General features: G+C 38.3%; 1 protein-coding gene and 1 long non-coding RNA gene across 2 annotated transcripts; one reads left to right on the forward strand and one right to left on the reverse strand.

The window, feature by feature from the left end:
* Nucleotides 1-2,852: 2,852 nt before the first annotated feature.
* Nucleotides 2,853-15,852, reverse strand: MEDAG (mesenteric estrogen dependent adipogenesis). The gene is made up of 5 exons (XM_039323618.1): nucleotides 15,147-15,852; nucleotides 9,118-9,227; nucleotides 7,503-7,615; nucleotides 4,741-5,026; nucleotides 2,853-4,428 (listed from the first exon to the last, which is right to left on the reverse strand). The coding sequence occupies exons 1-5, from the start codon at nucleotides 15,437-15,439 to the stop codon at nucleotides 4,304-4,306; spliced, it is 927 nt and encodes a 308-aa protein (XP_039179552.1). The 5' UTR covers nucleotides 15,440-15,852; the 3' UTR covers nucleotides 2,853-4,303.
* LOC120299139 lies at nucleotides 7,628-13,420 on the forward strand. Its single transcript, XR_005554348.1, has 2 exons — nucleotides 7,628-8,874; nucleotides 12,118-13,420. It is a non-coding gene; the product is annotated as an uncharacterized LOC120299139 (long non-coding RNA).
* Nucleotides 15,853-16,907: the final 1,055 nt, after the last annotated feature.

A 16,907-nucleotide genomic window follows, 5' to 3' on the forward strand; every position in this document is an offset into this window, starting at 1 on the left:
TGTTTAAGTTTGTCTAGATCTTTTTGGATCCTGAGTTTGTCTTCTGGGCTGTTGGCTTCTCTTGTCAGTTTGGTGTCATCTATAAATTTGATGAGTTCCCCTTCAACTCCCTCATCTAAGTCATTGATGAAGATATTGAAGAGTACAGGGCCTAAGACGGAACCTTGTGGTACCCCACTGCTTACTTCTCTCCATGTGGATGTAGTGCTATTGAGGACTATTCGTTGAGTACGGTTTGTCAGCCAGCTACAGATCTAACTGGTGGTGATGTTGTCTATTCCAACTTTTTCTTGTTTACCAAGGAGTAGGTTGTGATCTACTTTATCAAATGCCTTACTGAAATCTAAGTATACTACGTACACAGCATTTCGCTGGTCTACTAATTTAGTTACTTTATCAAAGAATGAAATAAGATTGGTTTGGCATGATCTGTTCTTAACAAACCTGTGCTGGCTACTGGTTATGACTTTGTTTGCTTTTAGTTGTTTGAAGATCTTTTTTTGATTATCTTTTCTAGGATCTTCCCAGGTATTGATGTTAAACTGATTGGTCTGTAGTTTCCTGATTTATATTCGTGAAGGTCGGATAGGTGTTCTCTTAACATTTTCTTGCTTATTTTAATTTTTGTTTTTTTGCAGTGATTTTTTTGGTATGTTGGGCTATAGGTTCTTTTTCTGTGAAGACTGATGCAAAGTATGAGTTAAGCAGCTCTGCTTTCTCCCTGTTGCCTGTTATTTCCTTGCTTTCTCTCTTTAGTGGCCCTATAGTTTTCTTGACTTTTTTCTTGTTAATATGTTGGAAGAAACTTTTTTTTTATTATCCTTGATTTCTATTGCAAGTCTTTGTTTGTTCTGAGCCTTTGCTTTCCTGACTTCAGCTCTGCATATTCTGGCTGTCTGCTGATAATCGGTCTTATCTATGTGCCCCTCTTTCCATTTTTTGTATTTGTCTTTTTTGTCTTTCAGTTTGTCAGAGATCTTTGTGCAGCCATGCTAGTTTCTTCTTGAATTTCTTGTTTTTCTTTCTCAATGATATTGTGCTGATATGGGCTTTTATGATTGCATTTTTCAGGATTTCCCACGCTTCTTGGGTTGTTTTCCTCTTTAGGATTTTTATCCATGGGATTTTTCCTAGGTTCTCTCTGAGTTAGTTAAAGTCAGCTCTTTTGAAGTTTAAGACACTGGTTAGATTGTTTTCTATTGTTAGTGTTTGCATTATATTAAATTCCAGTATGACGTGGTCACTTTCACGCAAGATTCCGGCAATTTCAATTCCCTCTATCACTTCTTCTCTATTTGTAAGGATTAAGTCTAGTATAGCTTTACATCTAGTTCCCTCCTCCAACTTTTGGGTGACAAAGTTGTCGGCTAGGTTGATTGGATCTTTTAATCTCCTGCTCAGTGCTGTTTGTCTCCCAGTTGCGATCTGGATAGTTGAAGTCTATTACTACTGTTGGTATGCTTCCTATATACGTTTGTTAACTGGTTCGCAGAGTTCATCTATTTCTTCTGATTGGTTGGGTGGCCTGTAATATACACCTATGGCAGTGTCATTTCTCCCTTTTACATTGACCCATATAAATTCTGGAGAGATTTTATCTTTGATCATGTGCATTTCTGTAGATATGTAGTGTTCTCTGACATATAGTGCAACTCCCCCTCCTTTTTTTGCATATCTGTTTCTTTTGAACAATTTGTATCCATCAGTCCATTCCATTCATGGGTTTCGTCCCACCAGGTTTCTGTTATGCCAACTATGTCATACCCCACCCACGTGCACTATTGCTTCTAGTTCGCCCTGTTTGTTCCCCAAGCTTTGAGCATTTGTATTTAAGCATTTAAGACTTTTATGCCTGTCCATGGGTATGTTTCCTGCATCTCCTGATTGTTGTATTTTTTTTCCTCATCATTCCCTACCTCATTGTTTGATTTGTTTTCTTGGGATTTGTGATTGGTTTTGGGTTCTAAAGATTGGTCACTCTTCCCCCTCCGTTTTAGTTTAAAGCCCTCCTGATGAGTTGGACCAGTCTTTTTCTAAGTACATTTTTCCCTGTTTTCGTGAGGTGGAGCCCATCCTTTGCCAAGAGTCTTTTGCATAGGAAATGTTTTTAATTTGCTTTTCTTGCCTTTCCTACCGTTATTCTCAATTTTCTTGATTTTCTAGTATAGTTTACCCCTTTTCTTCTATCCATCCTGTTTTTTATTTTTGTTGTTTCTGATGGAAGGGGGGGGGTGATAGAATGTATAAATACACATGGTTTCTGAATAGTTGGTATTTGCAGATGAGACAAAATAACTTCTAAATGGAATGCCTTATTATGTAGACAATATTATTATGGCATTATTATTACTATTGCTATTATTAGTATGGTTCTGGCCCTGTTCTTTTTTTCTAATCTGATATCTGGCAGACCTTCCCCCTCTGTCAACAAGTGTATTGGAGAGAAATCTCCAGGATTGGTTTCAGTTTTGGTTAGGGAAAATGCATTCACAATATTTGTGTTTATAATTCCTTCTTGCTTATTTCCATTTCTGGAGGGATTCTCTTAAATCTGTCTTTTTATTTATTATTGAATTTCCCCATTTTTGTTTGTAAAAACAATCAAGTTGAGATGTCAAAAATGCACCAATCTAGGATAACATTTTGGAGGATCTGGAAAATGCCATTCCTTCACCAGATCATATACTCTTCTGGGATTTTACATACTTAGTACTTTTTAGTGGTTTTTTCCCCCCCCCTACCTATTTCCAATCCTTATTCAGTTCCTGCTGTGTAATCTAACTTGTTTATAGATGAACTGTAGTTTTTGACATTGTGCACATGGAAAGCAAACTTGAGAAAAGAAAAAGAGATCCATATAACCTCTGTTTATTGTAAAACAATGATATATAGAAGGCATTGATTAGGCAATTGTTTATACATGAAGTCTCTTCAATATAAAGGGACTGCATATTGCATTCCTTAAGATGTACACATTTAACATGATAAAAAAGCCTACTAAGAAAAAGAGAGATAATTTTATGGCACATTCATTCCAGTCATTCTTTAAACCTGCTGGCGCTCTCCAGATTGGGTGAGCCTACAGCCAGAAAGCTATTTAGCTGGGAATTTTAGAAGCTGCAGCTCTAGAAGACATCGGTGAGAAAGGCTGCTATAAGCCCAAAATATATCATGCAATTCAAATGTAACAAGGTCAGCTTTTCATGATGTAAAGATTATACTTCATCCATAAAAATATTGTTTTAATGTTAAGTCATAAAGAAAAAGTAAAATATTCATCAGGTAGCCCTGAGGTGACTCTTCAAATTTACAACCATGCAGCCAATACACTTCTCTTTACTGTGGACTACATATCACTGATATTTTCTGTAACATTCCAAGATATTAAGCTCTGATTCAAAGCACCTCTTTTAATGTGTTAGGTTTACATACGTATCTGAAAAGATTGTTTATTCTATATTTGAGAGGACAAATAAACGTGTGCACCGCACACCTCTTTGGATTCAATTACAACAAAATATGGAGTGCATAATGTAGCACCTGTCTGCTGCTCTTTAAAGCAGCCTGTCTTTTCCTGGAACAGTACCACAGCTTGCAGCCAGATAATCCTGGAAAAGATGTAGCTGCTTTAAAGAACTGAACAGATGCTGTGTTGAGTATCCTGAATTTTCTTTTTTGGATTAAATCTGAAGCATTGCACAACCCTTGTGAAAATAATGCCCAATGAGTGAAAGTTAGGCTACGCAATAAAATTTTCCAAGCTAGAATACAGCCAAGCTCTGACAGCAGATGACTTCTGGATCCAAAGATGTGGATTTGAGTATTCCTTCTACCAGTTCTTTACCATCCATTTTACAAAAACAAATAAACAAACCCTCCAGTTCATAGTTACTATCTGCCATAGCTACTTACAATTCAAAGCTGTTTGGAATTATCAACTTGCCAAGGTATGATAAATGTTGGAGCAATAAAAAAAATAATGTATTTTTCCATGATTCTGAAAACCTGGTAGTTATTTAGAAACTGAAATAATCCAAGATTTAAAATCATTCTAGCTATACGGATAACTGCAATACCAAAAACTCTAGGCTTCAACAGCCTTTAATGTTGAACGTAGAACCAGCTCTGTAAATATCTCTTCAGTAATCAGGAGTCTTATCCTGAATCAATGAAAGCAACATAGGATGCAGAGACTCCTATTATTTGCAACAAAAGGCAGAAATTCCTTGCATTCTGCAATAAGATAATCCCAATGTGGTTATCTTCCTTCTTTCTTCAACATATTTTCTCAATGTTAAGAGAATCAGACTTCAATACTTGACCTGTCTTCAGACTTCTGAGAGCCTGAAACTGTCCAGAGAGCTAAAGGAGATTCCATCCATGTCGATTGTGATGTCAAGTTGCCATTAAACACATCATCTATTGAAACTGCAAGATAATATACATACATATGTAATATCTAAAAAAAAGTAAACTTCTCCCCCCTGACCAAATATATTGATCCAAACAATTCATAATTTCCAGACATTCCAGTTCGCTGGATGTTTAAAAACTGAAAAAGTGTGTAAACCTAGTGGTTTGTAAACTCCAGCTTATATCTTACCATATTGTAGAAACACGATCCATTGTGTCTTATTCAACAAACAACGTCTTACTGCAATGTGTGAACTTAATCACAGAATAAAGCTGTTCTACCTATGAAGAATGTAATATTTAAAATATAGTAGTTTATCAACTCACCTCTAGAGATAATGCTGAACTTCCTGTCTGAAAAGCTGTTTAAACGCAAATTTGGTTCACTCATTTTATCCAGAAATTTAGTTATAATTTCTTTCTTCTCTGGATTGGTACTTGACAAATTAAGAACTTTCCCATTCATTGAAACAGTGCTCTTACTGAACCCAAACCAATAAAAGAAATCAAATAAGGCATCAGTTTTGAACTCATAGGAGAAACTTAAACTTTCTTCATTAACCAGATAGGCTTCTGAAGGAAAAAACTTCTTTACAACATCTTGGAAGTTAAACTGTAAAGAGAAAAGAAAAATGGTTATTGATTGATTGATTGGCCTAATGCTCCAGGAATGGATGCAGCCCTTAAAAACTTGTTCCCCCCCCCCCCACACATACCACATCTTGGAGCTCCTTACAGCTACCATTTCTGAAAACTAACTTCATGGTTTCCTCCCATTTTGAACTAGGAAATGCATTAAAATTGTAACTCTACATTTAACATACAGTAACTTCTAAAAAACTATCATTCTGAACACTTAGAAAAGAGCTTTCAAAATTGTAGCCATATTTATCCATGATATACTCTCTCTCACTTCTCCAAAAACTTAAATGAATGCTCCAACACTGGAAGTTTTTAAGAAGAGACTGGACAGCCATTTGTCCGAAATGGTATAGGGTTTCCTGCCTGAGCAGGGAGCTGGACTAGATGATCTCTAAGGTCCTTTCCAACTTTATTATTATTATTATGAGACCACCGCAAATTGTTCAGCCATACAAACAAACAAACAGGTGATTAACATGGATGACAATAGTAGTATAAAATCCCAATGCCTTAAACAGTTAAGATTCAGCTAGCCTTTGTAGCTGTAGAAATGAAGATTAGCTGTTATATTTTGTTCCAGAATGGTAGATAAAACCTGATACCAGCAATATTAACAGGTGACTACTAATGCAATTCATCTGCATTTTTCAGCTTGAGATCTGATTTTAAACAACAGGCCTCATGGCTATTACAACATCTGAATTTATTCTTAGACTGTCCTGCTTCTTCCTCTTCTGCTCTGTACATGGTATTGCCAAATATTATATAGTCTTCCAGAATTTTGGGAGGGCTTAGCACACAGGTCGGCAACCTGCGGCTCTTTGAGCCTTCCCCTGTGGCTCCCAGCCTCCTCTGCCTTTGCAGAGAGAGACAGAGACAGAGAGAGGCAATTGCGCTTCCCTGCTTTTCTCTCTCTCTCTCTCTCTCTGTGTGTGTAAAAGAGAGTGCACTCACAGTGTTCTCCGAGGAGCTGAAAAGCTTACTGGGCGGAGCTCCTCCCTTTGCTGCGTCTCTGCAGGAAGCAGGAAGGGCAGGAGAGAGCTAGCTAGTCCAGCTAGGCTGACTCAGGAATTCTGGGAGTTGAAGTCCATGAGTCATAAAAGAGACGAGGTTGCCTACCCCTGAGCTTGTTGGAAACAGCTTGAAGCTTGCCAGGTGAGCAACAGATAGGAGGGGGGGGGGAGAAACAGAGAGAGAGAGAGGGAGGGGGAGAGAGAGAGAGAGAAGAGAGAGAGAGAGAGAGAAAGAAAGAGAGTGGGGGAAGAGGAGTGGCAGACCAAGGGCAGATAGAGAGAGAGGGAGGGAGAGAGACAGAGAGAGAGAGACCCTTTTGACATCTAAAATGAAGAAAACACTGCATATATCCTTTTTTACCTGTGTGTGTATGTAATTTTATTCTCTTAAAGCAGTGATTCTCAACCTGTGGGTCGGGACCCCATTTGGGGTCGAACGACCATTTCACGGGGGTCGCCAAACAAGGCTGTCCGCCATTTTTCCCCCCTTTTCTTTGGCCACGCCCCTGGCACCCAGTGATGTATAAGTAGTTGGGGGTCACAAAAACCACACTCACAAAAACCACACAGGATGTCACCACCACACATCCACGCAAAAAGCAAATATATATATATATATATATATATATATATATATATATATATATATATATATATATACATGCATATATATATACATGCATACATATATACATACATATATATATACATACATACATACACACACACACACACACAAACACACACACACCTATAATAAAGGTAAAAAAGGATATATGCAGTGTTATCTTCATTTTAGGTATCGAAAGGGTTTTGCGGCTCCCGGTGTTTTGTTTTTGGTGGGAAACGGGTCCAAGTGGCTCTTTGAGTGTTTTGGGTTGCCTACCCCTGGCTTAGCAGTATAGACGAGACAGTAGAATTAAGGTTGCTGGAAACATTGTAAAAATGCAATTTGTCTGTTACCATCATTTAAAATGGCCATCAGAAAGTACCATATAATAATGCCTGCTTGGGTATACAAAATGGGAAGGGGGGAAGTAAAGCACAATATCTCTACACAGACCATCAGAAATGTTGCCATCCACTAACTTTTATGCATTTAGCAACATACATGTAGACATGTTCTATCCCAAAGAATCCTAGAGCTTAATTAAAAGCTGTTTTTGGAGCACGTTTGAGCTCCAGCTCAGATTTTAATAACTGTTGGATAAGTAGGTCTGAGCTGCCACATAGCAAAATATTAGAAAACTTCAATCCACATTCACTTTTCACTGTCTTTGGGTAGATTTATGGCTGTATGAATAACCATCCAGGGTAAAGACTTTGCTTTTCTAATTTATCCAAAGAACAATGTCCGTTGCTCCTTAAAACTTATCCAAAATACTAACTTGAAGATAGCAAGCTTATATTAAACAAAAAATCTGCCCAACTCACCTGAAGTTTATAGCTTTCCCCAATCACAGATGAGATTACATTGTTCATGCTGTTCTCCATCTGCCTTCTCATCTTTGGGTGTCGAGTATTCACAAGCAAAGTATATGTTTTTTCTAAAGGGATTTAACATTGGTAATGTAGACAATAATAATAAACATTTGCAGATCTCAAATATTTTTCTTACTTATAAAATAATAGTTTTGCCCCTGTATTATTTTATAAAATATTTAAAATATTTTTTTGAACCTGTACATTCCTAAGAAGGCATTTTTATGGGGAACAAGTCAGCCTTCTTCAGACTTCCATATAGCTTTCTAAAATATTTTCTTATCTTGGTGTTGTTTAGAAACAATTTCATACAGTACAGGTAATTATGATGTTTGAATTCCCTCCTATTCAGTTATGTTGGCCCCAAGTCAGTTTAAGACATTTCAGTTCTCTAAAGCTTTTGTTTAACTGGACAACTGTGCATTTGAGCAGGATAGAAGTACCTTTGTTTTACAACTTTTCAAGAAATTTGTGGTTTTATATGTTTCATTTTAAGTGTTTCTGCTGAATTTCAGTAAAACCACTTTTAACAGATTCCTAGGGGGAGAGGATGTCCATTACTTTTAACTACATAATACATATGAAAGTCATTGTAATTTGTGTCATTAATGTAATAATGCCATAAGGTAAATGAAGCAAATCACATCATATATCTCAATTTATGACATTACATCTGGACTATTTAAATTAACCAATCTGTCTGATGAAAATTGGGTCTGTTGCATTGGAAATAAACTAAATAGGGCTTTCTAATAACACTACAATTATTGATTTTAATTATAATTATTCTAAAGTGTTATTAATTGTAAATATTTTTATAATTAATATTGTTAGTATTGTTATTAAAACAAGAATGTGGAATATACATTTTATAAATAAATTGTTAGGGTTTTTTCAGGTTTATTAATGATGATTCAAGATTCTTGGTCAGTTAAATTGTTTTATTGCCTTCTACTATAAATGATTTTTATCTTAGGAGAGCCAAAATAATAAATTTTCAAAACAAATAAGCCACATCAGAGAATTCTTATTTAAAGTCTATTTTATACTTCATTGCTTTTATGCTACATATTTCTGATTTAGAGTTTCATACTGAACAGAATTCTTCTCTGACTTTCTAAGATGCAATGACTATTTTATCATCCTGTTCCACTTTACTAAATCTTATGAATAGCACCTTTGTTGATATAAGAAGCTCAACTGCTGTAAGTTATACAGACTACTCCATTTTCTTGCAGCTGGCTGGAGAAAGGCTTGGATTCAATTAAAGGTACAGAATCTCTTACAGAAAAGCAAACTACTTAACCATATATAAGAACCCAAGGTATGTAAAAACACTTTCATAAGCAACATGCTCCTATAGGAATTTGGCATTTTTAAATATAACTATTAGCGCATGAGCCATGTTTTCATACCCTTACAATCTAATCTTACCAGTTTCACAGAGACATCACAACCTGCCCCTTTACCCCAAATCAATCATGCCATTTTAAAGTAAGAATCCAATTATCTTTTTATAAACAAGGCAGTCAATCTGTACATTTTACAATAGCCTTGTGGTACATACCTTTTGTAGAGTTATGTTTTGTTCTGACATTAATGAAAAACACCAATGGCCGAGCCAGTATAGTCTCTCTGTAGTTTTTGTAATCATGATGGCTATTCAACTCTACGTGCCTGTTGAAGAAAATAAAGTGTAAATATTCAGGCATTGATTAAATATAGAATTTAAAAACGCGATTTTGTGCAAACTCATGATAAGTTCTTGAAGGCACTTTAAAAGCAGTACATCACGTGACGTCTCGTGATGTAGTGTGACTTTTTTTGCATTGCTGGAGCTGGGGTGGGCGGGGCCTCCATATGATACAACCGGCCCGCAGGCCAGCAGTTTGACACCCCTAATAGTTTCTTTCAAATCTCACAGTCTGCCCCACCATAGATTTGTATGGCCCATCTGATGTGGGAAAAGGAGTTAATAAATGTGTTAAAATTACAGGAGGAGCAAAAAATGGAAAAGATGATTTATGGAGGATTGCAGGACAACTAGAAACAGCATTTCAGTCACAACTGAGATGACATTAGTCATCACCCCCAAGTCTTCCTTTCTCCAGTAAAAATAACTGGAAAAAGAGGAAATGGTAACGATGCAGACTGACTATCATACAGAATAAAAGGTCTATGCAAAGCTTCAAATTCACTCCAAGAAGTGTTTTGCAACACACTGGGATGCAAATTTAGCACTTACCTGCAATTACTTAAAGCAACTACCTTTTCTTAGGATTGTTGTGACAACTGCATGATCCCAGAAAAAGATGCAGCAGCTTTAAGGACTTGTCTGCACTTTGATGTGCTCCAAAGCATTTTTTTTTTTAAATAAAATCCTTAGCACTGAATATTTCTAGCGGATATAGTAAATCAGCCTAATGGCTTAATGTGAAAAAGGCCCATAGGAAATCACAGCCTCTGCTGTGCTCCAACCAGGGTGGCTTGGAAATGCTGTTTTGGATAATTTATATCTTAATATATCAAAACAGGATGTACAATGATGTCCAAACCTAACTGGAGAATGTAGGCATAAGAGTTTAACACTGAAGATCATTTATAATTTGATTAGTCAAAGACAGGATGCATGCAACTCAGGTTCAGATGAAACTAGCCTCAAAACGAGGGAATACTGCTAACTTACAACTTTATCAGTCCCAGATTGTCTGCCTAATGTCGAAGGATGCTGGGAGCCAAAATTCAGCAATATCTGAAGAGACATAGGTTTTCCATCCTTATACTAAATTTATTAGCAAAAACTATTTCTATGCGTCTCCAATTGTGAGGCAGAGATAAAGGCACGGTAGCAGAAAATTCCAAACAGAGCTGTTAGCGTAATTCTGTATACAGGTAGTCCTCTACTTATAAATGCGTGTTTAATGACTGTTTGAAGTTACAGCAGCTCAGAAAGGATGCTTTATGGTCTGTCATACATTTCTGGCTCTTGTAAAATGTTGTTCTCACCCATGCCCCGCAGTCACGTGACGCAATCTTCTCTGCTGGCTTCCTCAGAAAGTCAATGGGGAAGCCGTCAGGGCAGGTTGCAAACTGCTGCTGCCTGATGATTTCCCCTCCCTTCCACTCCTGGGTGGGGGCAGAAATCCTTTGTCAGGTTGCAGAAATTAAGCTCAGATCTTTGGGATCAAAGCTGAATTTCTGCAACCCATCATAGGAGTTCCGTTCCATGAACAGAGGGGAGGGGAACTCCTGCATTGGGCTGGAGAAATGAAGCTTACATCCTAAGGATCTGAGGTTCATTTCTCTAGCCCAGTGTAGGTGTTCCCTCCATGTATGGAAGGCAGCTGCCTGACCTCCTTTTGGCAGGCAGCTGTTTTGCTTTGTCCACTTAATGACCCTAAAATTGCTTAACTTTCTGAGCATCTACATCAGGGGTTCCCAACCACCTGGTCTGTGGACTGGCACCTGTCTTTGGCATGCCAGAAACTTACACTTAGGCAAGAAAAATCAAAAGTACACATATAGATTGGGTGAAATCAGGCTTAATAGCAATAACTCTGAGAGCTGATCTTGGAGTTTTAGTGGACAATTAATTAAATATGAGCCAATAGTGTGCGCCGGCAGCCAAAAAAGCCAATACAATCCTAAGTTGCATTAATAGAGGGATTTAATCAAGATCACATGAGGTACTAATACCACTCTATAAAGCCTTAGCTAAGACTACACCTCTAATACTGCAATCCGTTCTGGTTTCCACACTATAAAAAAGATGTTGAGACTCTAGAAAAAGTGCAGAGAAGGGCAACAAAGATGATTAGGGGACTGGAGGCTAAAACATATGAAGAATGGTTACAGGAATTGGGCATGGCTAGTCTAGTGAAGAGAAGGACCAGGGGAGACATGATAGCAGTGTTCCAATATTTGAGGGGCTGTCACAGAGAGGAGGGGATCAACCTATTTTCCAAAGCACCTGAAGGCCAGACAAGGAATAACGGATGGAAACTGATCAAGAAGAGATTCAGCCTAGAAATAAGGAGAATTTTTCTGACAGTGAGAACAATCAACCAATGGAACAGTTTGGCTTCAGATGTTGTGGGAGCTTCATCACTGGAAGCTTTCAAGAAGAGACTGGACTGCCATCTGACAGAAATGGTGTAGGCACTCCTGCTTGGGTGGGGTGGGGGTTGGACTAGATGACCTACAAGATCCCTTCCAACTCTGTTATTCTAACTAAATTAATTGCATACGACAATATGCATTCATCTAGCTCCGTGTTTCTCAACCTTGACAATTTTAAGGCATGTGGACTTCAACTCCCAGAATTCCACAGCCAGCAATGCTGTGGAATTCTGGGAGTTGAAGTCCACATGCCTTAAAATTGTCAAGGTTGAGAAACACTGAGCTAGCTTAACTAACATTTTCCCTGTAATGGCTGACAACACTATGGTATATATTTTCCTCTCTCCAGAAACAGTTTAGTTATTGAAAATTTTATTGTTTAGAAATAGAACTAGTTATTTTGTAAGCATATTGCAGTGAAACTGCAATGTTTCATTTTTCTTACCAGGGCTAATGGATTTTATGGAATAAAATACTGCCAGCTGCATCTAAGAAAAGTTGGAAAGGAGCTAGAAGCAATAAGTAAACAGGCATCCATGAGTCAGCTAACCCAGACATACTGGTTGTCCATTGAAAATGATTCATATGTAGTGCATAAAATGAGAGGAACAGTTAAGATGGTACAGCTTTCTAAAAGGAGAAAATAATGGAAAATTGAGATCACCATTTGCAAGCTCCAATTTCTCCAATAAAAAAAAATCCATTAGTGACAAAAGCTGAGATGTTTTTATCATTGTTTTATGTTTATTAATGTCCTTCCTACCATGTTTGCTTTTAAAATAAGAATATGCCTACAGCCATGTCACCTAGTTTGCTCCTCCTACATAAACTGCACCTCTATTTGGTTTATTACTATGGTCAGGCTAACAAGCCAAAAACACTTATTGTACCTTTTCTAACTTCTGGAATACATAAGCCTGTATAACAGCCTACAATGTTAGATTCCAACAAAGTGCTCCCGTAACAGGCCCTTGTTCATAATAACTTCATCTCATGTGTCTCTGCATGCAAGCAAAGGACATGTGTGTGATATCATCACACAAGATTGCATCTTATGTAGTCTTCTTGCATAAGATCATCAAAAAGTAAGTTTTTCTTCAGTCAAAAAACAAATACCAAATTAACTTTAGGGTTTATATTATAACTTTCTTGTCTTTCTCACCTCTAATAGATGAAAATCTTTAACCATTTTGCAATCCAAACTCTTTAAGGCAACATTTCAAACACATTCAGGGCTTTTTCTTCCCATATAGAGTCAACCTATCTTATTCAACTTCCTATCAGAAAATTATATTTCTATGATTTTGTTCAGACAGAGGTTGAATCCCTACCTCATGTTCTATTAAAGTACTAACTCTAGCAGTAGTAAAATTTTTGATTTAACTTATAAAAAATAAGTGGTGTCTTCTTCATAATTTTGATTGTTTGATTTTCACATAATTTTTAACATGTGTCTTTTAAATATTAAACATTGTTTAATGTTTGTTGGTCTTGGATTATTAATAACAGTATTAAATTACATTGCCTTGTGAAGAAACAGTTCTTCCAGCTAACTGATAGGTGTATGCCAAGAATAAGTTGAAGGGTGTCACCCCTTGGTACTGCTGGACGAGAACCAATGACTCATTTGCTTTAGTAAAAAAGGTATTTTTCAAATGCTTCCTCTACAGCATGTTTCCAAAGGCTACATAAGATATGTGCCATAATAATGTACTTTACGGAGATTCCTTAATAAAGCAGAGGAAAAGTCACAACTGTTTACTTATCTTTGAAAGGCCAAGTTTTTATATTGTAAGCTTTATCAGACAACAAAGAAAACAAAAGTATGCAAGAATAACCTGTTACACAATTCTGTCAAACACATCAGGATCAATTAACAAAGAAGCCATAGGCTACTTGTTTTACATATAAACCCCTAGGCAGAAATTTTTAGAATGTCTTAAAGGAAGCTATGCAATAATAAAGCCTCATTGCTGTAGTGACTACACACTCGTAACTGGTGGGAGGGGAGTTTATTAATAAAAGCATAGTTTAATTAGTACAGTTCATTTCGTACAAACAAATAGAATCCACAACAGTTCCATTAAAATCTAACCAACTTTGGAGAACCACATTGAGCAAATATTAACCAACAATCTGGTGGTATATAGCAGCATCTCTGGTAACTTCTGGTATTGTATTTTTTTCCTCAGTGGCTGAAATTCCTATCTATCCACTCATCCAATGTCTGTCCCATTCAATCCACCACCTTTTATGTCTTTTGTGGGTAGCCATATCTCTATGCTGCACTATCTAGATTCTAGATGAGACAAGACCTTTCTATCAAGGTCTCCTCCTGTTCAGTTAGGTCTACTCTCTGATTTCTCCCTTCAAAGCAGGCCCTGGAGCAATCATTCTACTAAGTCAGGAGCTGTGAATGAGTGGTATGCATAGCACAGATAAGACTAAGAACTAGTCCAGGTAGGACTAGTAGTCCTTAAGCACACACTCATAAATGTCCTTCTTCCGAAAATTAATCTTTTTGTTTCTATCTCAGTGGCAGTCTTGATTGATCAAATTGGAAACACAAGTAGAGTATTACTGTATTGTAATAGGAGATTATTGCTATATTAAGAACTGATATTCAACATTTCCTCTATCTATTCTACTGGCTCTTTTGCTAAGGTACCAGGTCTCTTAAACAGCAATCACATGGTGAAAAGCCTGATAGAAATCATGATAAATACCGGTCAGTACTCTGTCAGAGAAGGCTGGCTGAAGGTCCCTCAGAATGCTCCAATTTACCTCTTTTTTAAATAAACTGCAGAATGTGGGGTGTCCTACATTTAATGAGGATCAACTGGCAAGGTTACCCAGCAATCCTATGCACAATGTTTATTAATCAGGAAATGGCTATTGCTTTTTGCAATATTGTATATTTATCTGGTCTCTCACTAGATCTTGTTCATCTATTCAATCTGGCTCCTAGTTTAGGACTATGGTTAGGGGATGTTCTTCCGCCATTAAACTTAATGCAGTTATTTGTGAGAAAGAAAAGACTACATCAGTTTCTCTCCTCCATGCCTATTTTTCCTATAAAATCCCTCTCCATCTTTCCAAGTCAAACAACAGTAACATACTCACCCACCCTAGCATTGCATAGCCTGCAAATGATACCAAAATATCAATTCAGCTTTTAGATCATGTGAAGGACTCAGGTTGGAATTAGGGAAGTTTGGGTGCAAACAATGATTAGTGGTTGGCTGGGATATAGGCCCACAAATAGGGAGCCGTTTTATGAACCTTTTAGTTTTAATACCATTTGCTAAACAGCCGGCAGGCAGCAATATAGCAAGTAATTTTTCTTTTTCAAAACGGAAAGATTTGTTAAGTGCCAGACCCACTTTTCTCGCGACCTGTAGGATGCGATTCCTGTCCCCTCCTTCCCCTGCATCAAGACAAGCGCGGGGAAGGAAAATTAGAAAAGCGGCTGTTTACCTCTTGAAATAGCCGGTGAGCCTGCACTGCTGTTGGCCATCCAGCTGGAGAAACCCGTCGCTTATCACCGTGAAGCCGCCCCCGGCCCGCCGGTCGAGCGGACTCAGCACCGCCAGAATATCCCCTTGCAGTAGGAAGGAGTCTGGTTGTAGGGAGAGCAGCTGCCGTAGCGGTAACACCGCCATCTCGCAGTTGCACGTCCGAAGGCTCTGTAGCTCTCCCGAAGAGACAGAGGTCAAGCTGGGCCTGACCAAGGTTGCCGGGACGGAACCGGATCCGCTCCAGACAGCCATGGCAATTCCGCGCAGAGAGTAGCAAAGAGAGAGAGATGCGGGAAGAGAACAGAGGTGGTGCGCCAGGATCGCAGGCGCTGCTAGAAATTGGCTGCCGGCCTCGGGGAAGAAATAAAAAAACACTATTAGAGCTCCGCCTCTGAACCGCCGGGGAGTAAGGGCGGAGGAGCAAACGGCTTTGACTGCTCGCCCTCAATTTGTCACCCTGCGCAGCCTCGCGGAAAACGCAGCTGCGGGGCAGAAAAGTCTGCCGGACTGGTGAGGGCGGGATGGCGACGGCGCTGACCTTCAAACGTAGCCTTCGAAGGCCTGGCTTATTCCACCTCACGATTGCCCCTACCTCTCGCACCCTTGGTGGGGTGGTTTTATAGCTTTACTGCGCGTTTAAGTATATTCGCGAAGGAGACTGGTTCGTTCACACGTGCAAACTTCCCTCCCGTCCCTTTCCTTTCACTAACTCGAGGAGGCTGTTTAAGGATGATAGCCTAAGGGAGAAGAACTTGAGAACAAGGGTATTTTAGGCAAAAAGGGGAAACTGGCTCATGCTCAAATCTAATCACGTGTTAAACGGTTACAAGGAAAGCTTTCATGCTCTATGAAGTTGCGCTAAAGAATTATAAACCCACTTTGTAGATCCGGTTCTCTCCTCTTCTTAAGCACGCATTTGGCAACCACCTGAAAGGGTTTTTTTGTATTTAAGGGAATCAGTCTGGAATTTCCCTTAAGGTAGAGAAATCCTGCATACCTGTATTTTTATGTACCAAGGATCCTATTACGCGATTGTGGAATATGTAGCTGAGGGCAGTTACCGATTGTTTTTTTAAAAAAATAACTTTTCTTATGCAGTCAATTAAAGGGGGCGGCACTGTTAACGGTAACCCATCATTATCCTCCAGTGCCTGCTGGCAGTATTGAGCAATGAAAATCAAACCTTGTGCTGGCAAACGTGATTATTACAGGAAGGTAAACAGAATTTTTGGAGAGAACATGAAAATTATTTGTTGGTGGTGATTCGTTGGAGAAAAGCCCTGCTTGGCTGTCCTCTTTGAGGGAGATTTCAGAAATGTGAAAAAGAAATAAAAAATTGATGAGTCTCAATTTGATTTCTGGTAGGGCCAGGTCTACTGTGTTGCTCTTGGTTGCACACTATTTTCTGTACCCCTAGTCAACCATTACATGGAATTGCAGGCATGCTGTGTAAACATACTTTATTTAAAAACTTGGGTTTACATTTACTGAATAGATGGTTTTCCTGGTACGTGGCTTTTTTATTTGCAATGCACACCCAGTTTAATAAGAAAACAACCCTTTCTTCGCATAACATTGGTTACTGTACTGTCTGATGGAATTATTTCCTTTTTGGTTTTGTGCTTCTTTTAAGCTCACTGGAATTTTTTTTACCCATTAGCAGCTGGGTTCTATAATCAGGCATTATTTGACCCATGAGAATAATTTTGCTCAGATTGGT

This window comes from Crotalus tigris, unplaced genomic scaffold, assembly GCF_016545835.1.
Source record: "Crotalus tigris isolate CLP2741 ecotype Arizona unplaced genomic scaffold, ASM1654583v1 scf7180000024280.1573445, whole genome shotgun sequence".
NCBI classification, from domain to species: domain Eukaryota; kingdom Metazoa; phylum Chordata; class Lepidosauria; order Squamata; family Viperidae; genus Crotalus; species Crotalus tigris.

Excerpts from the sequence above, each read along its gene's own strand:
- MEDAG (XM_039323618.1), bottom strand. The coding sequence starts at position 15,439 with ATGGCTGTCTGGAGCGGATCCGGTTCCGTCCCGGCAACCTTGGTCAGG. Across the intron at positions 7,616-9,117 it reads AAAACATAACTCTACAAAAG|AAAAAACATATACTTTGCTT; the intron begins GTATGTACCACA and ends AAATCCCTTTAG. Across the intron at positions 5,027-7,502 it reads GGGAAAGCTATAAACTTCAG|TTTAACTTCCAAGATGTTGT; the intron begins GTGAGTTGGGCA and ends TTCTCTTTACAG.